Source organism: Labrus bergylta, chromosome 2, assembly GCF_963930695.1.
Source record: "Labrus bergylta chromosome 2, fLabBer1.1, whole genome shotgun sequence".
Lineage (NCBI taxonomy): Eukaryota > Metazoa > Chordata > Actinopteri > Labriformes > Labridae > Labrus > Labrus bergylta.
Window position 1 is genome coordinate 1,509,123 of NC_089196.1, and position 27,918 is coordinate 1,537,040.

General features: G+C 44.3%; 1 protein-coding gene across 16 annotated transcripts in view; it reads right to left on the bottom strand.

The window, feature by feature from the left end:
* Positions 1–1,649: 1,649 nt before the first annotated feature.
* LOC109985914 (citron Rho-interacting kinase) overlaps positions 1,650–27,918 on the bottom strand; it is a 51,998-nt gene continuing 25,729 nt past the window's right edge. For 6 of the 16 annotated variants that reach the window (XM_065962648.1, XM_065962637.1, XM_065962635.1 and 3 more), the window contains 28 exons: positions 27,691–27,888; positions 27,548–27,601; positions 24,601–24,798; positions 20,758–20,951; positions 20,025–20,160; positions 19,828–19,932; positions 19,469–19,609; positions 18,832–18,951; positions 15,656–15,881; positions 15,388–15,546; positions 15,184–15,207; positions 12,892–13,062; positions 12,262–12,442; positions 11,040–11,128; positions 10,824–10,928; positions 10,126–10,295; positions 9,748–9,792; positions 7,529–7,609; positions 7,214–7,349; positions 6,500–6,639; positions 6,295–6,387; positions 6,009–6,117; positions 4,858–4,986; positions 4,587–4,667; positions 4,427–4,505; positions 4,159–4,332; positions 3,651–3,939; positions 1,650–1,882 (listed from right to left, as the gene is read on the bottom strand). In XM_065962648.1, the coding sequence (XP_065818720.1) occupies positions 1,859–1,882; positions 3,651–3,939; positions 4,159–4,332; positions 4,427–4,505; positions 4,587–4,667; positions 4,858–4,986; positions 6,009–6,117; positions 6,295–6,387; positions 6,500–6,639; positions 7,214–7,349; positions 7,529–7,609; positions 9,748–9,792; positions 10,126–10,295; positions 10,824–10,928; positions 11,040–11,128; positions 12,262–12,442; positions 12,892–13,062; positions 15,184–15,207; positions 15,388–15,546; positions 15,656–15,881; positions 18,832–18,951; positions 19,469–19,609; positions 19,828–19,932; positions 20,025–20,160; positions 20,758–20,951; positions 24,601–24,798; positions 27,548–27,601; positions 27,691–27,888 (3,651 nt within the window). In that variant the 3' untranslated portion in view covers positions 1,650–1,858. Of the gene's footprint in view, positions 1,883–3,650; positions 3,940–4,158; positions 4,333–4,426; positions 4,506–4,586; positions 4,668–4,857; positions 4,987–6,008; positions 6,118–6,294; positions 6,388–6,499; positions 6,640–7,213; positions 7,350–7,528; positions 7,610–9,747; positions 9,793–10,110; positions 10,296–10,823; positions 10,929–11,039; positions 11,129–12,261; positions 12,443–12,891; positions 13,063–15,183; positions 15,208–15,387; positions 15,547–15,655; positions 15,882–18,831; positions 18,952–19,468; positions 19,610–19,827; positions 19,933–20,024; positions 20,161–20,757; positions 20,952–24,600; positions 24,799–27,547; positions 27,602–27,690; positions 27,889–27,918 lie in introns of all 16 variants that reach the window. The other 10 variants (XM_065962640.1, XM_065962636.1, XM_065962649.1 and 7 more) reach the window with 7 other exon arrangements.

The window sequence follows — 27,918 nt, forward strand, 5'->3', positions numbered from 1 at the left end:
GAACATATATTTGGGTAACCTGAGTGTCTACTGACCCACAACGTGAAATAAACCCATCCATTCCTTTGTTTGTGGTCTGCATAAGTCTTACAACACAGAGAAAAATGCTCTGTTTCAAATGTGCTCTCCTTGTGATGTCACAGTGGAATTCTGGTAAAAAAAAAAAATAATCCCCTCCCCTCCCCTGGTATGTTCACCCATGGACTCCACCCCCAGTCTAGAAAAAACTTTTGCACAGGTCCGCCATTTTTTTTCGCTAGTGAAGGAGTGATGTCTACTGGGAAAACTCAGGAGGGGGGTCATTACATTTAAAGAGACACACACACCAAAACAGAGCGTTCTGAGAGAGCTGGTTTATACAGGGTCACAAACCTCCTCTGGTGCTTGATTCATGTTATATTTTGACCAAAGCACAGCACAGATGTTTCATTTAGACCACAGGGGACTGTTTGAAAAGGTGGAGGAGGGGGATAATATGTCCTCTTTAAAGCTGAGCGGCGGTGGAATATCTGAAGCACAAATCACAAAGAAGGAAACAGACACTTCAACCATGTTTAATGCATGTACTGTTTTACAGCTCTAAAAATCAAGAAAATCTTAAATCACTGTCTTACATCAATGTCTACTTATTGTATGCAAAGTCAAGTGAACACATGACAGAAAAGAACAACCAATAGAGAGAATCAAGATCGAAAAGCGACGAGTTAGTCATGCTCACTGATGTGACGAGGGGGCGTGCTCTTACCGGCGCTAAAGAAACGATGCGAGAAAGTAACAACCCCTGACAAATTACTAGACTTCATATTAACTGCACAGAAACAGGACATCTGTACCATAATGAGCAGCAGCGGTGGGTGGCAGACTCGGAGCAAGCTGAAGCGGCACCAGCCAGCCTGGCCGCACGACGTCCAGCATTAAGAGGCAGAGCTGCAGGTTTCTTGGTCTTAGGTTAGCTTAAAACAACACAAGTAACACTTGGAGCTAAACATTGCTTAATAATTGTTTTGCAAACTATGGCTGGGCGACAACTGTCAATAAAGCAAATATATGCAGCTATATATTAAAAGGCTTTATAGTCGAGAGGACCGCAGGTTTGATCCCAAGCGAGGACGACAGCTCGTGTAACAAGATGGAGGTTTTAAGTCCTGTTCAAGTCAGACTGCTGTGCAAAGTGTCCCACCTTCTTTCTCTTCATTATTTATAGGAGAAATTAAATGTTTTGTTTTCTGCACAGAAAGGAAACTGAACATGATTCCATCAGACTCTAATGAAATGTTGATCTTTTATTTCCTAACCAATGTCATCAAGAATCTCCCTGCATCATCTTTACAAACTCGTTTTTAAAAAAAATAGACGTGGCTTCCCCAGCCGACTGTTCCCATTTTCTATAAAAACTCACACTGCAATATATACAACTTTTTTTTATTTATTTTTTTTATATTTTATAAAGTAGATTCTATTTCTCGGTAGATCAGCAAAGTTTCCCTGCCACCCAATCGACCGCGGGATCTCGCCCAATGAAAGCTCTAGTCAGAAAAGAGGATTGTCACAGGAGACATCTCCCAGCGCAGGTTTATGTGTCGTAGGACGAGGAACTAACTGCACTATGTACAGGCAATGTGGCTGACAGCCTGAGTCGTGTGTGTGTGTGTGTGTGTGTGTGTGTGTGTGTGTGTGTGTGTGTGTGTGTGTGTGTGTGTGTGTGTGTGTGTGTGTGTGTGTGTGTGTGTGTGTGTGTGTGTGTGTGTGTGTGTGTGTGTGTGTGTGTGTGTGTGTGTGTGTGTGTGTGCTTGCACTCAGAGTGGATCAACGATCTCTCAAAGGTTTCTCTTCAACCCCAATCCTGATCGACCTGGACTCACACCGATGACTGATCCCACACCTGCAAGATGACAAAAAGGGCAAAGAGTCACAATCACTTTAACATTTGAACTTTCTCCTCAGGAAGTTTCAGAGCGGAGAACTTTAAATGTGAAGACGGCTGGATTCTATTCAAACAGCGGTCAAGAGAATTGGTTCAGATAGAAGTGATTGTACCCGACCTAAAAAGCCTCTGCATTTTTCTAATTCAAATCAAGTCAATTCAATTTATTTTGTATAGCGTCAACTCATAACAAGTGTTATCTCAAGACACTTTACAAAAAGCAGGTAAAATACTTTACTCTTTGTCTGATAACATTACAAAAGAGCAGGTAAAAAGACCTTACTCATTGTTATGTTACAAAAAGCAGGTAAAAGACCTTCTAATAAGCTCCACGAGCAGAAACGTGCTCAAACTAGGATCAATATTGGAGATGTTTTTGAAAAATGGAGAGACCAGAGAAGGTAGGAGGTTTTAAGACACACCCCCACACGGCCGTTTTGGACGCCCCTCTGTTTTCCAGATATGAGAGCAGTTATCAGGTCAACAGGTGTTGCAGTGATGGAAGCGGTCAAGAGAAGTAGTTCAGATAGAAGTGATTGTACCCGACCTAAAAAGCCTCTGCATGTTTCTAATAAGCTCCACGAGCAGAAACGTGCTCAAACTAGGATCAATATTGAAGATGCTTTTGAAAAATGGAGAGAGGTTAGAACACAGAAAGGTTTACAGACCCATGCAGAGCTGGATAAACTCTGAAGCTTCAGTGTCCACCACATGGTGACCTGTGTGAGCATCCACTCTAGAGAGGAGGGGGGGAGACAGCTCTCTACAATGTTTAGAATTTAGACTGCAGTACCCATTTTAAACACTAGAGGTCGGAGTTACATATTTAAATATTCTTTCTTTCTTTTTCTTTTTTTTTGAAAAGGCAATATCACACAAAAATATACAAATATATATCTTACAAGTCCCTTTCCTGCCTGTGAGAAACTCTACTTGGTTCTGATCAAATCTCTCAGTCCTCCATCGCCGTTTCCAGGTGTCCGTTCCTACTGGTCAACTGACATTTACTCTACAGTACACACATGCAATACCCATAAATGTTCCAGATACATTCCAGTGTGTGCATCCATTTCTACTGTTATTACTTTAAACCTTAATTTTCTTGCATATTCCCATTTCACAAATTGTTCTCTTAACTATTTACAGTTGAACAAGGGGAGCTCACAGTTAGTTTTCTTTCAAAGGGGGAGGAGGGAGCACGAGTAGATTAGAGTCATACAAAACCTGATGGCATTGGGGTAATAAATTCAATCCACTTCGTCCAAATGTTATATAATTGTTATTTTTGGATCCTCAAAGAGGCATTCAATTTCTCCATTTTTAAATATTTCCAAAAGTATTCCACACCAGTCTTCTAATGACGGTGCTGCTGGATTGATCCACTTTCTACTGATCGATTTCTTACTTTAAGCTAAAAGAGCCTGCAGCAGCTTTGTATCACTCCTCTTGTTTAAATATTATTTCTACAGTTTAAAATTATTATAACCATTTTCTATCTTATTTCCATAATGTTTTAAATCATTTTGTTTGTTTTATATTCACAGGAAAATATTTTGGAGGTCAAAATATAAATGAATATAAAAACACAAAATGCTGTTTTGTGTCACAATATTAGTTCTGGATCAGTTTGTTATCAAAGACGTATGTTAGTCGTTTCCATATTCAAGTGCATTCCTGCCTAGTTTGTGATTGGTTGATGTTTTCCACCAGGACACGCCCACTGTACCTTGTTAACGGGTGCGAGTTGTGTCCGGACAGACCCGGCATGGAGTCGGGAGCTGTCTCCAAACCTCCCTGGAGACCTCTCCCTGCGACTGTCCAGCACCCGGCCCGGAGACTTCTCCCTGTCCAGAGGTCGGGCAGGAGACTTGTCCCGTCTGAACTCAGTGCGGCCCTCGCGGTAACGGTGCGGGGTGCTGGGCTCCCGGTGCAGGCCGTCATGGCTGCCGGGGCCCGAGGTCAAACGCTTGGTGATGTGCTCTGTGTACGTGGGCGGGCCTCGCTTACTGGGACTTCTGTAAAAAAAAAAAAACAGACAGATTTCATATTTTCACAGCAGATGGCGCTGTTGACCTTTTCAATAACAACAATCCCTTTGTGGTGTTTTCTAGCTGAAGATTTAAAATAAATATGTAGGTGTTGAAGTGTTTTTTAATCCACCTCCACATGACAACATGAACGCTCTACTTTCCCCCCTGTGTGCACATTGTTCTGAAACTATGAAGGCAGCTGACCCTCTACTGGAGCCGGTCCTCTGCAGCTCTCCAGACTCCCTAATCAGACTCCCCTTACAGCAGATGACCCGCAGCTTGTTTTGGTAGGAGGAGGCCAGGTAGATGGCTCCAGAGGAGATGGCTGGGCCCAGGTAGCGAGGGTTGGGGATGTCCAGGTGGGCCAGCACTGTAGGACTGGAAGCACAGGACAGTGATGCAGAAATCATGGATCATCACAGAAAATTAAAATGTTTTTAAAATTTAGTCCAGAGAAAGCAGCGAGTTTCACCAGAGAGAAGCGTGTCCCTGCACCTCAATGACATCCAGGGAGTTGAAGTAGGTGACGAACAGGTAGGGCTCTCTGTAGGCTGCAGCAGAGAAGTACATGTGTTACAAAGTGAAGCTGTTAGAGGCAATAAGAAGCAATTAGAGTCTAGAAGTGTTTTCACCAAAGGAGAGCGGCAGACGGCTCCACTTGATGTCATCAGTGCGGCTTCTCCGTCCATACATGTCCACAAATACTCCAAACTCTGCAACACGTTTAAAAAAACCTTACAGCACACTCCTGTGTTTGCATATTCCTATAGTTTAAGATCAGACATGCTGAGTCATCAAGAGCACTTAGCAACACTTAGCAAAGTGACAGTGGAGAGGAATAAACCTCAAACAGACTCATGATGGACAGGCGTGTGTGTAGAGTAGAGATGAGTTCAAACACACCATGAAAGCACAGCAGGTACTCCTCCTTCTGCAGGTTGCTGGCCACCTGCATGATGGCGATGGGGAAGCTGTGGGACGAGACCGCGAACACCGCAGAGGCAAGGGACACGTCGTTCTTGTCCAGGAACTCTGCAAGACGGAAACATCAGAAGATCACTATTTATAGAAAAGCTTGATTTCATCTCCATGGCCTGTCTGTGCTCACTGAGGAAAGTTCTTATCCATCTTTTTCAGGGCTCGGTTCTGATATGTGAGGACACTTCATTTTTCTTTATTATTTTGTTCTATTGTTGCTGCAGGCAGGTGAATCCTAACAGACAGTCAGTCATCACACCAACAATCAGAGGCTAATTCAATAAGACTGAACAGCATTCAGTGTCACTATGTCTGTTCTCATTTGAGATGTTCTAACACTATTTGAGTTACTTGAGGATCGATGGGTGCCCTCTGCACAGCCGGGCTACTAGAGCAGGAACATCGCGCTCACCAGGATCGTTAAGATCAACTTTCAGGTTGAATGCATAAATAACAGAGGATAAGAGTTGTTTATAATTAGAGGCATGGCTGATCTGATTCAAGCTGCATCCTCTGGTGTTAAAAACTGAAGCCGATGCTGAAGTGTGTAAAATCCTGCAGTTCCTTGAGTGTCCACTAGAGGCTGGCTGCAGAAGCACAGGAAGTCACATACACACCCATTCTAAAAAGCCTGTTTTTACAGCAGAGATGAACATGTTTACAGCCTGGTTCAAAAAACCAAAAAGGTGTGATTAGCTCATGTCTCGATGGACACACACTGTACAGGGGGGTGAATGTTTTGATGACTCATCAGTTTTGATTTGATGAAGGATAAGAGTTATTCACAATAAGGCCTGTAGCTGTAGTTGACTGAAAGTTAGACTGAGACAGCATTTCCAGCATGGAGACCGCCATTGATGGGACTCCAGCGCCCCCTGCAGGAACAGATAGGTGACATCACTAAAGCTTCAAACATTCATATTTACACCGGAGCTGAGGTTTAAAACCTGCCTCAGCTCCGGCTCTCAGCCTGTCGTTAGGTCGACTCCAAGTCGTTTGGCTTCAAAACTGCACTTCATACAACCTGTTGGTGAAGTCCCTGAGACTACAGTATCCATGTTTTCTACGGTCCTCACCTTCGAGCACAAACTGCTTCATCTCAATTTCGTAGAACTTGTTGGTGCCGATGATGATGCTGTAGCTGGTCAGGTGGATGCAGCTGCAAGGCTCCAGAGTTTCAATCTCCTGCAGGGTGAAGAATGGAAGACAGTTTATAAATAAATATAAATTCATCTAAATCATCAGAATATAAACCACAGTTCTTCTTCAGTCCTTTTCTTTTAAACTGCTTCTTGACCTGATGACATCATGTTTCTCATCATGCTGTCTGTAAGGTCATCCTGTACTGTAGAGTGTACCTACCTTCCTGATGCAGTATTTGTTGAGATTATCATTGTAGCGCAGGATTGTAATCTTGTTGGGCATTGCAGCGCATATACACGGCCCGTTGTCTATCTGTAGAGCACAGACAGGAGCTGCTTCAGTTCACATTATACGGTCTGTCACATGGTTACTGACAGAAAAGAAGGAATGTGCAAACTTCAGTGAGGAAAAGAAGAAGACCTACTCTCCCAGCAGAAAACAGATGGCAGCCCTTCACCGTCTCAAAGATGTACGGGGCCAGCTCAGACTGGCTGGGGAGGTGGGACTGGGCCAGAGACTGCTTTACTCTCTTAATCTCCACCAGACACAGAGCCCGCTCGTCGCCTGCAGCACACACACACACACACACACACACACACACACACACACAAACACGACCTCAGACTTTACCCAGAAGTCTTTGTGTTTCCCTGTGTTTTATCAAAATCAGTAAAAAGCGGGGCCTTACACTTTTTTGATGATGCATTTCAACTGTTCCCTCACTGAATCTATTTTAGGTTAAAATTATAGGAGATGCAATAGAACAAATCTGATTGGCCACCCCAGGGGGGCCACCCCAAAAATCCTAAACAGTGATTGGCTATTTGCTCTGTCAGAGGTGGGACTTATGATAAAGGCAATAATTAGGCCTCTTTTTGCAGAAGGCTGCGCCTCGTTTTCTTTACATATCGATGCAGCACATTTTAGAAAAGTGTCCAGACGTCACCCGAGGTGTGTGGATCTCGTTTGCTTCTGCTGCTGTGTTCTGTGGTCCAGCGCCTTCTTAGGGACGTGCGAGTCTGTTTTGATTTTTCATTTGTCATGATGCATTTATACTGCAGAGCCACACACCACAGCAGCAGAGTTATTTTCTTTCCTGATGATTGAACAACACTTCATATAAATCTGGACGTCTCACCGACAATCATCAGCAGCTTCTCCTGCTCTTTGATGACGTGGATCTGAAACACCGACCCCAGTCCAGGGATGTGAGTCAGAGAGTTCTTGATGACGTTCAGGGCGTAGAGACCCTCTTCAGAGCCCACCAGAACGATCTGCAGCGCAGCAAGAAAACAAAGTGATCAACAGCGTTATTATAGAGATTTCAAACTGGAGCAACATGGCGGATCAGCTCTGTGCTCCCCTCTTACATTTAAACCTTTCTCTGAACAGCCTGTGTGTATGAAGGGACTCTTAAATAAAGTAGAATATGTGTACTGATGGATTTCTGTACCTGATCTGTGAGTGGGAGGGTGCAGTTAATATCCAGCCTGTCATCCCCCTCCAGCTTCAGGAGAGAGTTTCCCAGCAGCTTCTGTAAGAGCAGAGAGAGGAGAGGGGTCAGCAGGGGTCATGACCTCAGGATGACCTCAGGGGGCAGGCAGCAGGAAGAGAAGGATCGAGGGGGGGCTACGGGACTCTGTGCTGGTTTAAAGGTAGAGCTGGTGGAGCTAAGTCTTGAGTCCGTCTGCAGATTATTTTAGATTGAAGTGTTTTATTTAAAACTTAAAACTCTTAAAGTCAGGCGTGAAGTCAAATACAAAACAAGATTCTTTACTACTTCTTATGTGCACAGACAGCTCACAGTAGTGCTGTAGTCAAGACCACACTAAATCAGACCAAGACATGCCCGAGATCAGAGTGCTCCAAGACCGAGACGAGACCAAGACATTTAGGGATCCAGACAAAGACCAAGACCAGGGCAGGACAAGACCAAGACGAGACCAAGACCATAAACATCTCTGAAAAATCATCATCTTGTGTGCAGGGGGCGTGAAGTTTGAGGCCTTAACCCGGGGATACAAATCTAACAAGAATTGAAATTAATTGTTCTTTTAAAAAGAGGCGCTCTCCTTCTAACCACAGTGATGACGAGGAAAAATTACAGATCAGCGGTGGTCTTGACTGGTTTTAATTTGAGATCAAGAGTCCGCCCAGTCTGAGGCAAGACTGAGTAAAAATGCTTTTGATTTCAAGACCTTCCAAAAGTGGTCTCTCGAAACCGGTCTTCAGACCCAGACAGATTTGGAGTACTGCTCTAGCTCATAGTGTGACCTGCCCTGGAGGGGTTTTCTTTAGGGACTCGATCTTCTTCAAGACATACTCAAAGAAATGTCCAATAAGTTCTACAAACATATGATGGGATGTGACTTCCATCAGTGTCTGAGTTAACCCCCTGAAACTAAACTCCTGCTGCTGGCGTCCTGCAGGCAGCCGCAGTGCATCCTGGGGATTATTTTGGACGGTAGGAAACCTCCCTAAGGGCGCCCCATTTGACAACACTCATTCTGGTCGCCCTGCTGAACGTTGGTTGGAGGGCCGTTCAATTGATGTTTGCCTTGGGCCCCAACAGACTGAAGAAGAGAGAATGTGGGGAAGAGAGAGCGAGGCGGGGAAGACATGCATCAAAGGGAACTCGAAACCTACGACCACGAAATGTTGAGGACGATCGCCTCTGCACATGGGGCGCCAGCCAAACTGTTCTGATCGACACGCTACCCCATCAATTCTCAGCAAGTGTTATTATTCAAGTCACTTTAAACATGGTTTTTAAATCTTGGTTCAGGAACATCGACCTCGCCTCAAACACCACGCGTTTCCATTTTAATCTCTACTACTCCTCTGACACTGATCCCTCGACCCTTACCCTCATCTCATCCCATATCCCTTACCCCTACCTCCATCCCTTCTTCTCTCGACCCCTACCTCCATCCCTTCTTCTCTCGACCCCTACCTCCATCCCTTATCCCTTCATCCCTTACCACCCTACATTGAACCCTCATCCCTTACCCTTACCTCCATCCCTTTATCCCTCGTCCCTTACCTCCATCTTTTTATCACTCAACTCTTCATCCCTCGACCCTTATCCCCCTCCCACATTTTTCTACCCTTACCTTCATCTATCTATCCCTCAGCTCTTACCCCCTTACCTTCATCCCCTTCCTCTATCCACCCTCAATCTTCTGATTATCCTTCCTCGCTCATCATTAGGAAAATCAGTTATTTTAATCATGCCATGGTCAGCTTGAGAACGTTAAATGTGAAAGTGAAGTCAAGTTTCACTCAGTTTGTGACTTTCATCTCTGTTTTGAGTCCAGGGCTCTTAAGAGTGTGCAGCAGACAGCAGGGTCCCCCTGAATGACCCCCCGCTCCTTCATGTGAGACTGCTGAGGAGCATCAACACAAAGATAATCAAACATCTTTGAAGTTAAAAACAAAACACTGGGGGGGGGGGGGGGGGGGGGGGGGCGGGGACATATTAAGCAACATCCAAACGTACAGCTACACAGATATGGTGAGGTATCTGACGATTGGTTACTGAGGGTGAAGTGAGAGCAGAGGGGGAGGATGAGCAAACAACACAGTGACAGACACATGCACCACAGCGTGCCTCAGAGGATAAGCAGGCGTAGATATGAAGTCTTTGTTTGGATCTGTGTTCACGTTGTTTACCTGAACCAAAGGAGACAGAACCATTTGTCTTTTGGACACAGCAGCCTATGTGTGCAGTGAAACCCCAGTGGGATGGGTCAACAAAACATGCCCATTTACCGGACATATAATGTGACATGATGAAGAAGCAACAAACAGCAGTGAGAAAGACAAAGAGGGAGGAGGAGGAGAGAAGAAGAAGAAAGAAGAAGAAGGGGACAATTAATGACACATATAAGTGAACCGGGGGTTATCCAAAATGAAATCATGAATATATCAGCTGCTCATGAATCGCCCCGACACACAGAGAAGAAACAATTAAAGAACCAGAGAGAGGCGTGTTATCAGTGACATCACAGTATGATAAAAAGCAGCCAATCTCGCCTCAGGTATACTCACTGCATCCGCCTCGGCCTTCTCCCGTGAGGCTCGCCCGGCGGCGACAACAGACTCCATGACCGCCACCCAACGCTGTTTGTCTGGGAAGCTGGGTGCCATGAAGTAAATAGCCTGTCCAGGCCAACAGGGGGTGTGGCAACGTGCCTCCAGCTTTAGGACATAGGGAACATCTGACACACAGAGAACATGAGTGAAGCTCAGAGAACGGATCCTCTCTGATTTTAAGGATCTTTTTTTCATAACAGCCAAATAAGAAACCCTCTGTAAATGACTCCATAGCTCCTATGCAAACGTGATGTATTATACGAGATAACATCTTATATATCTGTCTCGTCATGCTCTACTGTGGTTTAACACCTATCTTCACAATAGAAAGCAATGTGTGGTTTTCAGAGGGTGTAAATCCGATGTGCTCACCCAACAGATAGGTGTGCCTCAGGGCTCAATTTTAGGACTACTTTTATTTTCTATATTTAGTAATGATCTTCCACTCATTCTTTAAGTGATAATACTATTATATACACATCTAAAGCCTCAACAACGCTGTTAGTTTAATCTGTAGTGTGTAATGTTTTGGCTTTGTACTGCTGTTTTGTACCTCTGTCTTTGTAAATATCTGTTTGGGACCCCCTTGAAAACGAGGTGATACACCTCAAGGGGCTTATCCTAATATAATAAATGTCTCCTATATAAAGTACCTGACTTGGCGGTGTTGGGTAGCTCAGAGGCCCCTACGGCTCCATGAACCACCACCTCTCCATCCGACAGACACAAGTCAAACTCCTCCAGTGGCTTCACTGAGTCTGCAGAGCACAGACAGAGAGAAACAGACCTGAAACCAAAGGCCACGTGTCCTGAGGGAAGGACATCTACTCCTTGAAACTATGAGCTTTTGTTATGAAAAAGAAGACAACCTTCTCTGGGCTCGATCTCGTAGATAGACACTTTAGTTCCATCCAGGACCGCATACTTTCTTTCCCAGCCCTGGCCTCGCTTCCCATTCCTTTAAAAAACAAACAAACAAGGCGATGGTGTTACGACTAACAAATCAAAGAGGATGAAATGGATCCAAACTGTTTTCGTTAACAGGTCAGAACCTTCACAGTCCTGGAGCGAGCAGCCAGGCTCAGGTGTGTCAGGTTTGAAGGCTCTGACCTGTTAACCTCTGACCTGTTAATCTCTGACCTGTTAACCTCTGACCTGTTAACATCCACACTGTTATTTAATGAACATAATGAAGAAAGGGTGCAATAGTTTGAACTTAAATGAACTTGAGTGATTTTATATCTTCAGCACTTTTTTGTTTGAATGTGGAGTCAACACCGACACATACACAGGAAGAATAAGTACTTTTTAAAAGAGCAGACGTGTTGTTTTAAATAGGCGGATAGGTACGGGGTTCAGAGAAAACTACACACTGATGGTAGAGGCTGCTGAGTAAAGAGCCCATCAGTATTAACTCATCCATTCATACACATTCACACACTGATGGTAGAGGCTGCTGAGTAAAGAGTCCATCAGTATTAACTCATCCATTCATACACATTCACACACTGATGGTAGAGGCTGCTGAATAAAGAGCCCATCAGTATTAACTCATCCATTCATACACTGATGGTAGAGGCTGCTGAGTAAAGAGCCCATCAGTTTTATCTAATCCACTCATACACATTCATACAACGCAGACGAAGTTTCTTGCCCAAAGACACATCAGACATAACCACATTTATTACAGCAGTATGACAAATATTTCTCTGTTCATGCTACATCCTTGAACTTCATACCCTGTCTTGAGCTCTGTTCTGATATCATGTCTTCCCTAAACACACAGGGGTTGCTGCAGGAGCTGGAGATCGAACCCCTGACCTTACTGTCGAGAGACAGCCGCCTCTACCACTGATCCACAGCTGTACACTTGCTTGCACTACTTGCTGTAGTAATTTACTTAAGAATACAATTTTTTTCTCTGGATGGGCCATGCAAACACACATGTGCTCATGTACATAATGTGTGGATCCATCCCTCTGGACCCAATAGAACTAAGAGTTCAGCATCTTTCTCGTATAATGAAATGGCTGAAAATAGAGGATGGAAAATTAGTAATGACACAGTGGTGTTGGTGTGTGCCTTGCTGACCTGGGCTGCTTCATCCAGCCCTCCAGGTGCATGTGCCCACCGGCCTCTTTGAGCTGTTGGGCCGACGAGCTGCCTTTGTCTCGACACAGGCCATCAGACAGATGCAGGGAGCAGTCGCTGGACATGCCACACGTGGCTGGAAGGCAGGGTGAGCATTTTGGGTGGCACAGAGCGTGACATTCTGAGGAGGGAAAAAAAACAGTGTTCAAAGGAGAGCCATGCAACCCTCTGAGCCAGGGAGGAGGAGAAATACACAACAATAATGTGAATGTTCGAGATGTAAGACACATTCACTGCAGCACACTTTCATATCAGAAGCTATGGAGTAACTGTGGTGATCACGGACCAACATATAAGTCTGTGTTTAGTTTTCTTTCAGTGAATGGAGAAACAGTGTTTTAGTCTGTTACAAGTTTCTGTTAAGATACCACACTGACTTCTTCACAGAAAAAGTGGGAGACTCAAACTTCTGGTTTTACACATAACACCCCTCCTATTTATTCACATATTTCACTTTAATCCATGATGGGACAGCTGGAATTGACTATTTAAAACATAAACGTCCATGTTTTATTTAATTAGCATAAGGCTAATGAGGATGATTACGGCCAGGGCACATCTGTAACTCACCGAGACAGGTAGCAGCTTGGCGACCAAAGTGCACAGTATCCAGGCACACAGTACACTTGGCAGCTCTCATGTTGAGTCCGACTGTGAAGCGGTGAGCAGTGTTGTGGTGCACCACCCTCTCTCTCTCCCTCTCTCTGTCTCTCTGACTGTCCTTCAAACGACGGCTATACTCTGAATACAGTCAGGGAACACAGTGAGGGGCAGGGCAGCTCCGGTATGCCTTTACTGTGTCAGGTGCATCCATCACTTCAAAACCTCAGAGCACCATGCCATACCCGCTATGAAATCAGTTCAACAAAAGAAGGTGTCCAAAAGATGTTAAGCAAAATGCATAAGCAAGTAAAATCAGAATGCTTGAAAAAGAATACTGATCTGATCGATCCTGTTGCTTGTGCCCACACACTGAAGCATTTTAAGGCTTTATCCAGTCAGCATTAAGTTTCACATCGTGTCCAGTTTTCTGTGTTCAAGTCTACACGTCCCAATGTTTCCATAAAACAAGGGCTGGTAGATGTTGGTATGAGGTACATATAGTAATCATTCCTGTTTTATACAGGTAGTCTAATAAGTGTGATGGGGTTGGCGACATGTATTATATATTTACAGTACAGCGTGGTGCTCTTTGCCCTTTGTTATCTTGTAGTTATTATTTATAATCACTACATTAAAAATCCAAACAAAGCTAAAGACAAATGTTGTTGTAAGCTGTGGGATAAGATGACTGGATAACACCTTTTTTCAGAGAGTGGGTTCAAACAATGTTTCAGAGTTTATCAAACAGAACATGTTGGTTAGTGTATGATTTGAAGTTAAGGTGGGACTTGAGTACGGTGGCCAAGGACGATCACTTCGAGAAATGTGCAACATATTCAGAAGAGCTGCACTTTTAGAAGAAAATGGGATATCTAAAACAAATGTAACCGCTAAAACACACTACAAAAGAAAATGCACTGCAAAAGAAACAATCGCACTGCAAAGGAAACAAACGCACTGTAAAATAAATAAACACACTGCAAAAGAAACAAATGCACTGCAAAATAAATAAACGCACTGCAAAAGAAACAATCGCACTGCAAAAGAAACGAATGCACTGCAAGACAAACAATCGCACTGTAAAAGAAACAAACGCACTGTAAAAGAAATAAACGCACTGCAAAAGAAACAAACACTGCAAAAAAATCTAACGCGTTGCAAAAAGCTGAAACAAATTCATGAACATCAAACAAATACAAATACGCTGCAAATACATAAACAAAATAAGACAAAAACACACACTCATTCAGAAACCACTGCAATTAAAAAAAGCTGCAAGTTCAGCCTCTTTAACAGCAGTTCATACTCCAGGCCTGTAGCGGCGCTCTGTGTTACAGTTTATTTAAGGGAGGGAGTGAGGGAGTCCAGGCATGGAAAGTTTGGTTTAGATGGGAAAGTTGCATCAACCGATACAGAATGACGTGAATATTACAGCAACAAGGAGATTTAAAGTGAGTCCAGCCTGGATGTTGACAACAGGGATCAGAGAGCAGGATGTTTTGTGGCTGTAGCCCCGGGAGCTAGTGTTAGCTGTGGGGCTAATGAGCTTCGGCTCCAACACATCCCCCCCCACTACCCCCACTGTGCCTGACCTGTCTTTCCTTTGTCATCCCCGCTGTCAGAGTCCAGGTTGATCTCGCTGTGAATCTCCTTGCTACAGATTAGCAATACTCCTTGTCATCACTTTCCTCACCGAGCTCACCAGCTCAGGGCCTAACAAGTTCAATCTCCCGTGCTCAAGCTGGGCAACACTACCAGTAGCCCGGAAGCTAACTTAGCAGCTATCTGTCAAACCAACACCATTATCTCAAGTTTTTTTTTTGCATGTTATAAAGTTCATTTTGTTTCTTTTTCAGCGTTTGTTTCTTTTGCAGCATGTTTCAGCCTTTGCATTTGTTTTGGGTGTTTGCATTAGCTTTTGAAAGTGCAGCGCTGCTGAATATGCTGCACGTTTCTCTAAATGTACGTCATTTCAGCTGTTGCCGAGCGTATGCACCCACTGGCCACTGTACTTCAGTGAGTTGAAGAGCAGGGGCTAAGCTTCAGCAACCAAGATAAAATGCTTCAGATTTCTAAAGCTGTGCACTGATGAGGGGAAAGTTTGACCATTTTTCAGCCTCACCTGACCAGCCTGGTGGGACCTGACTTTTTTTAAGTGCAGAGCTTTTAAAATCTGGCCATAAAAGATGTGGATGAGGCAAAATAAGAAGAGAGATATAAGAGACCAAACTGCAGTAAACATGAGTTTGGACAACTTACTTTCAAAAGTGACCCTCCTTCTCTCTGAAAGTTGTGTGAAAGAAAAAGGATAGTGAGAGCTTCGTAAATGATCCTTGTCCAGAGATATTATATGTGTGTGTGTCAATGTGTGTGCAGGTAAGGGCCAATAGTGTCAAGTATAAAGCTACACACCTGAATGTTACTCTGTTATAGAGAATAGTAAGCATCAAACACCTCACTCACCCTCAGGTGTAGCAGTCTCCTTCCTTCGCCCAGAGTTGGAGGGTGCAAGGCCGGTGGGACCCTGCTGGTGCTCGGGAGACTTCACCATGGCAGACATAACCATCTGCTGCCGCGCTGTGGCGGGGTTGGCCGAGTTACCGTGATCTTTATACTGAAGTGCTGGTGTGGAAACAGTAGATTAACTGAACTGGCTTTCTTTCTTTATAAACAACAGTGTTTAATCTTTCAGAGAGGATAATATAAGCACATCGATGAGCTGCTGTCTTACCTTCCTCTCGTAGTGATCGTAGCTCTGCTCTCATTTTCTGCAGAGCTTCTTCCAGCTCAGTGCAGCGGGTGCGTTCTTTATCCAGAGCGACCTTCATGTCGCTGTACTGCAGAGGCACCGGCTGGAGGGGGGGCACAGGAGAAACCGGGCCCTGACTCTGACTCTGAGCCTGGGCCTGAGCAGCCATGGCAGCCAACAGATCCTCTCGCCGTCGCCCAAACAGACCCTGAGGCACACGAGCAAACATTGTTCACTTTTGATTGAATCAAGCTCTGTATAACAACGCTGTGTAATTCAAGTAAATAAAAACAGAATGTGATGTTTAGCAAAACATCAAAACCGCATATTTAAAGGTCACATATTAAAGGGATACTTAACCCATTAGCATTAATCTTCATTAGAAACCTGGTAGTATTTTTGAATGGTCGTGCACCCCGCCCACATTTTCCCCTGAGATGGGAAATCTTTGTATTTCTAAGTCTGAAAAGGAGCTTCCAGTGACGCAAAATTATGATGGTGCTCTCACTGTTTGTCTGTGGAACCAGACATAGAGTCTGTTTTCTCTCTCAATCAGTTGAGGAAATGGCCTTATGTGTTGAAGTAAATATCGATCCCTCTGGGATTAATAAAGTATTTCTGATTCTGATTCTGAGGACCTTAGTGGGAGTGGCCTGCGGTGCTGTGCATTCTGGGATTTGGTGTCTTTCATCCACATGAGCCAAAAAGACACTTTCTGCCTTTTCTCGGCCAAGAAGGCATCAACTTCAAAATGTATTTCACATTTCTACTACATACTGTATGTGATTCAATGTCAGTACAGATTCATGTTTCAACGGGCAAAGTAAAACCCACTTCCCCATGTTTCTCTAACACTAAAACTAACAAACAAAGGCGGCTGTGGCTCAGTGGGTAGCGTTTTTGCCTCTCAACCGAAAGGTTGAGGGTTCAATCCCCAGCTGAGCAACATATCCGATGTGTCCTTGGGCAAGACACTTAACCCCGCATTGCTCCCACTGCTTTGGTGGCGGTGTATGACTGGAGTAGTGTTGTACTTACTCTCTGATGTCGCTTTGGATAAAAGCATCTGATAAGTGAATTGTAGAAAATGTGTCTCTAGTCTGTCTATAAACCCCCCAATGATGAGAAAAGTCCATCCTCTCCATCTTTTGCCTGCTCCCCTTTTCAGAAAATGTGTGCCCTTCCAGAGAGGGGGCGTGGTCTGACACAGCTCATTTACATATTTAAAGGTACAGAAACAGCCTGTTCTGAGCAGGGCTGAAATAGAGGGGTTTATAGACATGATCAAATACAGGATCAGAGTGGATCTAGAACAAGAAACTTTTGGGGAGCTCTGAGACTTATTTAAACTAAAGAGGAGGAGGAAATGTGACTTTTAATTAAAAAATAGCATTAAAGACAACACATCAAATGTTGAAACTGAGAACTGTGATTGTGTTTGGAGAATTAAATGCCATTTTGAATATGATGCCATTATCATGTTTTAAAAATGTTGGGACAGGGTCATGTTTGGGTTTCTGTCATTTCAAAAATGTGATGTTTTCCCTGTCTTACTTCATGTATTATTTCAGCTGTTCAGTTCAGAGTACATTTTGCTGTATTTTAGGCATCATAATGCACATGTCAGGTCTACAGGAAGGCCAGTTTATCACTCTTTGACTACGGACCCATGCTGCTGGAATACGTGCAGAATGTGGTTTGGCTTGTCTTGCTGAAATAAGAAATGCCTCCCCTGAAAAAGATTGTGTCTGTTTGGCAGCATACGAGGCTTCAAAACCTGTTACAGCATTAATGTGCAGGTTACTCATGTGCACTGATGCACCCCTCTGTCATCACGGATGCTGGCTTTTTGAACTGATCGCTGATAACAAGCAGGATGGTCCCTCTGCTCTTTAGCCCAGAGGACGCGGCGTCCATTATTTACAAATAGGGATTCAGATTGTGACTCATCAGACCTCAGGACAGTTTCCCTCTTTGCCTCAGTCAATCATTTATGGACTTGAGAACAGTTTCCTCTTCAATCAATCAATCTTTATTTGTAAATCTCATGATGAACAGTCATCTGCTGAAACTGCAATGGGCTTGACAAATGGGAGAGGACGATGCAGGAACCATGAAATGGATAAACAGGGGGGGGGGGCATAGCAGCAGTCCTTCAATGTAGAGTTTCATTCAGAGAACGCAGAGATTACTTGTGTTCACTGACAAAGGTTTTTGAAACAGTTCCTTATCCCATGCCGTGAAGTCCACTAACTAGCCTGGAGTCTCTGCACGTTTTGACATATAGAGGGAGCTCTCGATTAGAGGCCGTGATGCATTTAGTGCAGGAATAGTTTATGGATAAGGACAAAAAGCACGACACAAAAAATAAAGATGAACTTCAACATCAGTCCAAGAAGCCATGCTCGTATGTGTTCAGCCTGTGAAGCAGGTGTGCATGCTGTCTTACAAAGAAGGATCAAATTAGTGATTTATTTCATTTGTTTATTGATATCCTAATTTTTTAGGAAGTGAATTCATCTTTTTTCAATTGGATAGTCTCTTCCATGTTTGCTGTGCACGAGTTCTGTTTGAAAATAATTAAAAGCGTCTTAAAAAACAGACTGAAGTCAATAACAAACGTGATTTTTCATAGATGTTTTACAGTAGATCTGTTTTTAATGCACCCTCTTCTGAGGGTCTAAAGATCAGGGTACTCCAGTACTGACTTTTGGCCTTGTACCCTGTAAACTAAGATTTCTTCACATCATTTGTAGACAATTACTTTTCCTGGATTCTTTGAAATCTTATGTTAAAAAAAACATCATTCTAAATATGTTGCACTAGTTTCCTGCACATTCTTTCGCAGAGGGGTGAACCCCTCCCCATCCTCACTCCTGACAGACTCCACCTCTCTGGGAAGTTCCTTTTACATCCATCATGTTACTATCCTGTTGCTAGTTAACCTTTGAACTGTGAGATGTCCCATCAGGTGTTTTCTTTTCAGCATTGCACAACCTCTATCGCACCACTTTCCAAAATATGTCAGATTCAACTTCTGGTATGTGCTGTTTTCAATCAAACATTGAGTTTCATTGTTGGTATAAACATTTACTAACCCTGTGTAGAAAAACAGAGAATTTCAAATCGGCCGTATTCAAAGTGTAGTCGTCTCTTACCTTCTTCTTCTTGGAGCCGCCGTGGGCCTGAGCCTGGAGGAAATCGATGAGCTTGGTCTGCTGGGTGATGGTCCCCTCCATTTTCACCTTCTCATGAGAGTACACAGCCTGCAGGTGGAGCTAAGTGAACATCACTACTGCCATGAATTTCTCCTCAAGTACTTCACTTCTCACACAGGGGGCGACAGAGAGACGGGGGGGGGGGGGGGGTTGGGCATACTGAGGGCTAAAACAACATTTGTGTGTGTCTTCACTTTAAAACACAGTGACAGAACAAAGGGGGAGAAACAAAGACTGCATGTGACAGATAGATGTGTGGATTGTTTCTGTGTGCCTGAAATGACAGGTCGATGAATCTGTGTGTGTGTGTGTGCATTTGGTGTGTGTGAGAACACACATTTGAAGTAACATTATGGTTAAAGACATCACAAGTAAATGTGGTATTACTTTTTGGTATTTTTAAAATGACCAGAAAGACAAGGCCTCACTTGTGAAGTATAGACCAATAGTCCCCTACTAGTATGGTAAGCGTGTATGTGTATGTGTATGTGTGTGTGTGTGTGTGTGTGGGTGGGTGTGTGTGTGCATGTGTGTGTGTCTTTAATGTGCATATAAATGAGTGTGTGTGTAGCAGCACCTGGATGTTCTCCAGCTGGTACTCCAGGTCGGTCCTCTCCGTCTTCAGCAGGTCAGTCTGATCGAGAGCGTCTTGCAGCCCCTGGGTCAGACGGAAGATGTGTGTCTTCTGAGCGTCCATCTGCTGCTGAAGCTTCTCTTGCTGCGAGAGGGAGAAAAAAAAGAAGCTGTTCCATCAGCATCTGGATGCTGTGACTTTGCCCCCCTTATTCCCTCCAATGATGGCACCAGCTAAAGCTTTCAGCCTGGTTTGACATGTGTTACCACGATGACTTCACAGAGGGAATGTAAATGTTTCCACTTTAGCAGCAGAGGTATAAGTCTTACAGTGTAGAGCATGTTGAAAACACAGGATGTTACCTCCTCCAACAGCCTCTGCTTCAGATCCCTCTCACTCTCAAGCTTCTGCTGCAAACTGCGGGCGTTCATCTCCAGCATGGCGTGCTTCTTCTCCAGATCATTCAACTGAGAACAGAGAGCGGGAACACTTTGTAGTCACATCTGCTAACCATCAAATAGTGAAACAACACTTATTTAACAGTGTGGAAAAGCCTTACAGTGTCAGCAAGGCTCTCAGCTTTCAGTTTCTGGTCTTTGAGAGCTTGCTGCAGAGCCAGGATCTCCGCTTTGTGCTCCTTCACCGCCTGCTCCACGGCCTGGCGGGACTCCGAGCAGCGCTGTTCTGAACGAAGCCTAAAGGAAAACAGAAAACAACATCAGTAACTTTACAGTCCTGAAGTCCTTCTCTTCTGTTTGACCCGCTTTGCATACCTCATGAACAGTTATCGGGATCAAATTTGACACTGATCTCGTTGAATGTATCGAGGGTTAGGGTTAGGGCTTGGTTATAAAGTTGAAGGAAAATCCACATGAAACATTGGACGGTGATCTGTGTTTGAATATGTCTTTTTTTTTTGTGCTCAGTTTTCATCACCTGCCCCGCCCACACCAACGTGGAAAAAAAATCATATATAGTTCCCAGAATACCTTTTGACAAGCCCCAGAGAATAATCTTAAAACTGTTGCATTCAGTGAGTGTAGGAGGAGGACGCTGGATCCAGCACAGAAACATTCAGAGCCGAACAAGTCTAGAAAAAAAGTTTTTCTAAAATGTAACATCTCGTGTTTGAATTATGCAATGGATGAGGAGGAAAACGTGAAATCTAAACTGCAGGTTGCATCATATTTCATCCTGCTATGTTGATGTCTATCTATGTGCAGTGACCTCCAGTCACAGGAACAGAGCAGGGTTAACTTTGCATGAACACAGGGGCGACTGTATCTGTTGACCTGTTCTGTTTCTCTGTGTCCAGCAGTCTTTGGATCTCCCTGGTCCTCCTCTCAGCCTGGCTTTTCTCGTCTTCCAGCGTCGACCTCCATGCCTCCCACTGCCTCTCCTTCTCCAGCAGCTCATCGTTGAGGGTCTCCAGCTCCAGAACCTGCTCCTCCAGCATGGTGCACGTCGTCTTCAGGGTCTCCAGGTTCTGTTAGAAAAAAAAAGGATTTTGATGAGGAATACCTCGAAGAGTCAGAAAACACAGTGAGTTGTTGTTTGTTCTCAGAAATGTTCTAAAGAAATTATTTTATAAAGGAGAGATAAAGAAAGCTGTGCAGCTTAACAGCGACACATGAACATTTAGGACTCCTGAAGTCAGATATCATCAAGATCATTGGTGTGAAAGTACTCGTATCATAACTTAACCCTCAGGCATCAGTTTCATTTACTACCCTCTTAAATGTCCATGCCAAGAAACTGCTATAAAAATAGAACAGATTGATATTTTTTTCAACTTTTTTCTGCATAAATCTCTTAAACAACTTCAGCCCTGCTCGAAACTATCAAATATTCAATCATTTTTAGGAATTTAACCCTTTAAATGCCAGTTTGATTACTTGATTCTGGCATTTAAAGGGTTAAATTCCTGATAATTATCCAATATTTGATGGTTTTGAGGAGGGCTGGAGTTGTTTAAGAGATGTACATAATAAACAGAAATAAAACATGAGAATAGGGGTTGCCTAGTGTCCATAAACCTGCTTGAAATGATTACGGGTCCCACACACAAATTCTGTAAAATACTCTTCCCCATGTTTCTCTAACTCTAACATGTGTCTCTAGTCTGTCTACAAACCCCCCAATGATGAGAAAAGTCCATCCTCTCCGTCTTTTACCTGCTCCACTTTTGAGAAAATGTGTGCTTTTCCCTTCATGACATCACAAAGGGCAGTAGCCCCTCCCACAGGTGGGTGACACTCCCACAGCTAGGTGTTTGTTCTGCCCTCTGAGTCTGCCTTCTCACCGTAAACAATAGGACATGGAACGAGAAAGCCCTTCCAGAGAGGGGGGCGTGGTCAGACACAGCTCATTTACATATTTAAAGGTACAGAAACAGAAACAGCCTGTTCTGAGCAGGGCTGAAATAGAGGGGTTTATAGACAGGATCAGAGTGGATTTAGAACAAGAAACTTCACATGTTTTGATCTAACTGAAAAAGCAGTATCATAAGGGTTTAGCTTTGAAGCACAACAACATGTCCCCTCTTCTGTCTTGTCCCACTTCAATCTTAAATCTTTATTTACATGTGCCATGTGGAGGATAATCAGCCATGGAACAACACCATACCTAGAATAGATTACAATAACACCCAGCCTTATGAGCATCATCCAATGGCAAGTTTGCACAACATTTTCCTTTGTTATTCTGAGGGCCTACACAAAGTGCTGTTTTTCCCGTGTCTTCTTTAGACAAAGCACTGGGAGACAAATATAGCCTTCGCTGGTGCTGCAGCAACACCCCGGCCCTCTGAAGTCCAACGCTTCCACAGCTGACACGACCTGGGAGTGATGGGGATGACACATCCCTCCCACACACCACCCCATCCCTCGTCTATGACTTCCATAGCTGGTTACACAACCACCAAGACCGAGAGCGCTACTGCACACCCACACACAAATCCTCCCACAGGGGCCGCGCACACATCACAGCCTCCTCGCTCTCTCTCTCGCTCTCTCTCTCTCTCTCTCTCTCTCTCTCTCTCTCTCTCTCTCTCTCTCTCTCCTGCTGCATCCAGAATACAGCACATAACAATACTGAAATATTCCCAGGGTTGCTCTTGCCTGATTTACACTTAACACTGTCAGAGCTGGGAGAGATGTCTAGGTCACCTGTCAAAGGTAGTGAGGAGATATCACATAATGTGAGTAAGTGAAAACTCGATGTCTGACTGGCTGTGAGTGGGAGTTGGGCAGGAGAAGGGAACTTGAACTAGAGGAACAAATACAACAGTATAAGAAACCGGTGTTGTTTTAGTCAAAGCTGACAGCTTAGGACAGCTCATACTTTGTGTCAGTTTCATGCAGAAAAAGAAAAAAAAACTGTAGAATCAGTCCCACCCGCAGAAGTGGCTGTGGGCCCCTGAAAGGCCCGGTGAAAGGGCCCGCCCAATCATATCCCAGGATATGATTCAAATCAACATATGCATATTTGATCAGTACTGTTAGCACTAGCCTCCTGGCTAACATTAGCTCGCATCAGGCGTTGGAGCCGACAGTTTCTTATCAAGTTCTCGTTGGGGTCAAACGCCCGAACCTCTTCTCCTTTCTTTTCTGGCATCCTTGCTTTGTGCAGATTGTGGATTGGCAATACTGATTGTGACATAACTGGAGTAACAGTTGAGCTCATCCTGCTTACGCTGGTAACAACAAGAAAAAAATCACTTTAACAAGAGAGGGTTTATATTTTTGAAACAGGCAACATTTAACTGAAGCAACAATACATACAATCTGTTTTTGTTGTTTTGAGACGGGGGTCCATAAACCGTTTTCTTTGAGGGCCACATAACTTTGCCTTTCTCTGATGGGGGGGGGGGGGGTCTGTCTGTAGCAGAAAATAACGTGCTGGAGTGACTACCGGTCTATTCCAGGAGATTGGCTCAACTGAACTTGATGTACAAATGTACTTTGCTGAGCTAACAGTCCATTCTTCAGCTTTGATAAAATAAATATATATTACAGTTTTAATTTTCAAAATGCGTTTGGAGTTGTTGCCAAATGATTGGGGGATAACGGTAAGTATTTAGGTGGAATTTAAATGTGGTCATTCTTGCGTCAGAAAAGGATGGACCATGTTTTCACTAACCTCCACAGCCCTGATACGCTCTGCTATCATGCCAGTGTTTGGATAACAGCTGATCTCATGACGGCCAGCTGATTCGCTTCAGAGCATCCTATTGGCTAATAACACTCATGCCGATGTATTTAAGGTGCTCTGGCCTCCCTACTCTTTGCGGCTCCCTCATCCAGCCCGGCTCCTCCTTTTAGGCTCTTCTGATGTCATGATGTTGTCACCACTCTATTTTGGGTTTTGGCTGCTTCTCTCACTGGCTCTTTCCTTGGATCAGTGGCGATTCTAGAGTCTGTTGGGGCCCCAGGAAAGAAATAATTGAGGCCCCTACAATTCACATTTATCTCCATTACGTCTGCCATTGTCCTGACGATTACTCCTCTTCCTCTTTTTTCCTGTTTCTGTTTTCTCTCCTATAGACAGATAGTTTATCTTCATTTTTTCATTGACAAACTTTTGTTTTTGCACAGCAATAATGCACGCAATGCTTAGCAGGGCAACGAGAGTGAGTGCTGTCAGATGAGGCCTTTCCTTCTGTAATTGCAAAGTTTGCACATTTTGGACGACTGCTGTGGTTAAAAGTTTGTGAGCCATCAGGGCCCTCCTAGTGGTCTGGGGCCCCAAGCGGTTGCCTTCCTTGCCTGTTGACAAGCAGCGCCTCTGGATGCACAGGAAGAGGGGGAATGTTTGCTGTTCCTTCCATATGCTTTCCATGTAAACATGTGGAAGGACTAACTACAGGGTCACTTTACTGTAGTGTCAAAATAAAGTTCAACAAGCTGCTTTGTATCCTTCACATCTGGAGGTCCATAACAAAACTCAGAACAGACGAGACCGGTATCAGCCTTCTGTTAACCAATCAACACATCATCCTTACATTACATAACTAAGATTCACATGATCACCTCAGCTGGACTGTTGTTGGATCTGACATGAGCAGAGAAGGAAAACAAATACACGGACACACACACACACCCATAACTAGAAAAAGACCAGCAGGGTGAGCCCACTTGTTTTTGGTTGTTGAGGTGCATTTCACGGTCTGCCACCTCTCGACGCAGCCGGTCCACATCCTGGCTGAGGTGCAGCCGGTCCTCTCTCTCATCAGACGCCTCGTCCAGCTGCTTGGACAGGTAGAAGTTCTGTCTGTTCAGTTCGGCGTTCTCCTGCGTCAGCGTGGTCAGCTGCTCCTCGAGGTCGGTGATCACCTGCAGAAGGAACCGACAGTAAACCACAGCATGCGAGTTTAAGGAGAGGAACGTCGACCGAGCATTTAGCCTGCACCACAAATATACAAGTCATGAAACTGATAATAAAACAAGTTTTGTTTTTACTTTGTAGTCTGATGCCTCTAACCACGCTGACACAACTCATCAGGTGATTTATCTTTGACTTTGTGAACTGGTTATTACCATCACACCATATAGAAAAAGCATTGTGTATATTATTGCTCACCCACAGGAAAGCTTGGCCTGGCCCCCCCACACAGTCTAAATTCTGCTGCAGCATTATTACATGATACAGATATCTGGGTTAGTGATATAATGCAGTAATCATTCTGTTGGTCTGTTGGCTACTTTTTAACCCCGGGGGGGCTTTCAGAGCAAGGAGCAGGCCAGTCATTTCATCAGCAGACTGTAATCAGCCGTGAGTACTGAAATGAGAGTGAGAGGCTAACTGTTACGAGCCCCTTGTTTTCAGCTCTCAGGGGAACGTGCACCACAGTGGTAGAGGATGGGGGTGCTGGGCAAAGCTTTTAAGTACATAAATCAGCTGACTGTTCTGTACTGACTCAGGGCTTCTGCTTCCCTGAGGCAGCGGACTGACAGCAGCAACTAAATACTCAAGGCGGGACGAGAATCAATGCTAAAATGGATCCAGTGGTGATCTTGCAAGCCCCCCCTTTATTTACATGACTCATCTGTCATCGTAATCTATAGAACATGCAGTCCAAAAGTAAATCACATCCAGGGCTCTGCATCCTCAGTGCCTGCTGAATGCTTCATGCTCGATCATATTTGTGAAGGCTGTGGGGTGTTTATGCTGGGTCGTTTCGACTCTACTGAGTCTTCGTCAGGACGGGGGGGGGGGGGGGGGGGTTGTTGGGATTTTCTTACCACTGATATCCAGTGACAGCTGAGAGAACAATGGGATGAGACACAGCACTCGACCTCAGGCTGCTGTAGTGAGACTAGTTAGGAGTAAGGAGAGAAGGTGCTCTACTCCGAGGACTACCAAGGAACCCCGACTCATCTCACATTTAGTCTGGCTGTGGTGCTCTGATCTTAATGGTTCAACAAACAAACTAATGGATGGACCAACAATGTATTCTTAGCAAGTCAAAAAATAGAGCCTTTCTGGCATTTCCAGCTTTTGCTTGTCGCAGAAAAGGAGCTGAACGTTGGCCAGCCACAGCTACTGCCAGTGTGTGCTGAGCAGTTTGTGAGTGGGAGGATCATCGAAGTGGGCTGATGGAAAGAAGAAGGACCATAATGGTCTGAGTGTTTATGAAGGTATATGAAACTGAAGGACTCAAATTCACAATAGGACATCATTGTCTGAAGGTTAGAGGAACTCAGGGGGCTCCACAGTAATATAAACAATATGAATATTTCGCAGTATAATAAAGAAGAACACACAGAGAACGGGCCTGGGGAGGAAGTGAAGTAGTCCAACATGTTTGAACTCTGTGACCGAGTATCTGGAAATCAAACGTACTTGTCATGTGAAATCTGATTATATCATGCTGTAACGTTAGCCCTCACTTTCTATTCAGCAACACCAATTTAACCCGTTAATGTCTGATGGATATCTACCTTTAATTCACTGAAAGGAACTTTCCAATGTTTTTTTAAAGAGGACATATTATCCCCCTCCTCCACCTTTTCAAACAGTCCCCTGTGGTCTAAATGAAACATCTGTGCTGTGCTTTGGTCAAAATATAACATGAATCAAGCACCAGAGGAGGTTTGTGACCTTGTATAAACCAACTCTCTCAGAACGCTCTGTTTTGGTGTGTGTGTCTCTTTAAATGTAATGACCCCCCCCCCCCCCCGAGTTTTCACCGTAGACATCACTCCTCTGTAGAGAGAATAAAAATGGCTGACCTGCACGAAAGTTTTGTTTTGTTCTAGTCTATGGGTGAAGATACCAGGGGAGGGGAGGGGATTTTGTTTTTACCTGAATCCCACTGTGACATCACAAGGAGAGCACATTTGAAATGTAGCATTTTTCTCTGTGTTGTAAGACTTATGCAGACCACAAACAAAGGACTGGATGGGTTTATTTCACATTTTGTGGGTCAGTAGACACTCAGGTTACCCAAACATATGTTCAGAAACACTGTAGAAGTGGATTTTTCATAATATGTCCCCTTTAGATATTTCTTCTTTTTTTGTTTATCAAGATATTTGGTGGCCTTTTTGCCTTTATGGGATAGATCAGCTGAGGAGAGAAAGGAATATAAGGAAGAGAGAGTGGGGGGGGGGGGGGGGGGGGGGGGGGGTGGGAATGACATGCAGCAAAGGGCCGAGGTTGGATTTGACCCCCCAGACGCTGCAACGATGACGCCTCGTTTTTAGAACCTTGGTGTCTCAGCGATGTGGGTCATTTAATAAGGGAGGGAATTGTTTCACAAGTCTTAAACATGATTTGGTCAACATGTTTGGGATGGATAGTGGTGTCTTAGCTAACCACACCACATTGTTGACAGGTAAAGTTTAGTACATGATGACCATGATGACATATTTCCACCCTTCAGCTGGTCATCCTTTTACATTAGATGATGTTAGCTTAAGCAGCTTGGAGTGACCGAGATACATGGAGGTAGGAACGAGATTTAAAATCAAGACGACTAACAGTCATTTATTATTTAGTATGGTGATGTTTAAGATGGCCTGCAAGAGGAGCTGTGTACTGCTGAGTGGAGGGAGAAAAGAAAAAGAATGATTTGCTTACTGCACAGCTGTCTCTCAAGACATCAAACTTGCGTTGGATGTCGTCTCTGTGTGCCTATCAGGGACAGAGAGAGACAGAGGAACATATTAATAAACCGCCTGAATCATTTGATATCAGAGAGAACATGATCTGCGTCCTCTCACTCTGAGCACGGTGATCTCCTCTTCAGCTTCGGCCGTGGTGTCTTCCAGCTCCGACTTGGCCTGCTGTAGCTGGCTCTCCAGAGTGTGGCGAGCTGCCTGCTGGTTGCTGATCTGTGATTCACGCTCCTGCAGCGAGAGGGTCAGCTCTGTCACCTGGCGCTTGATCTCCAGCTTTTGTTCCTCGTGCTCCAGCCCGATCTACAGGGAGACAGAAACGGGGGGCCATCC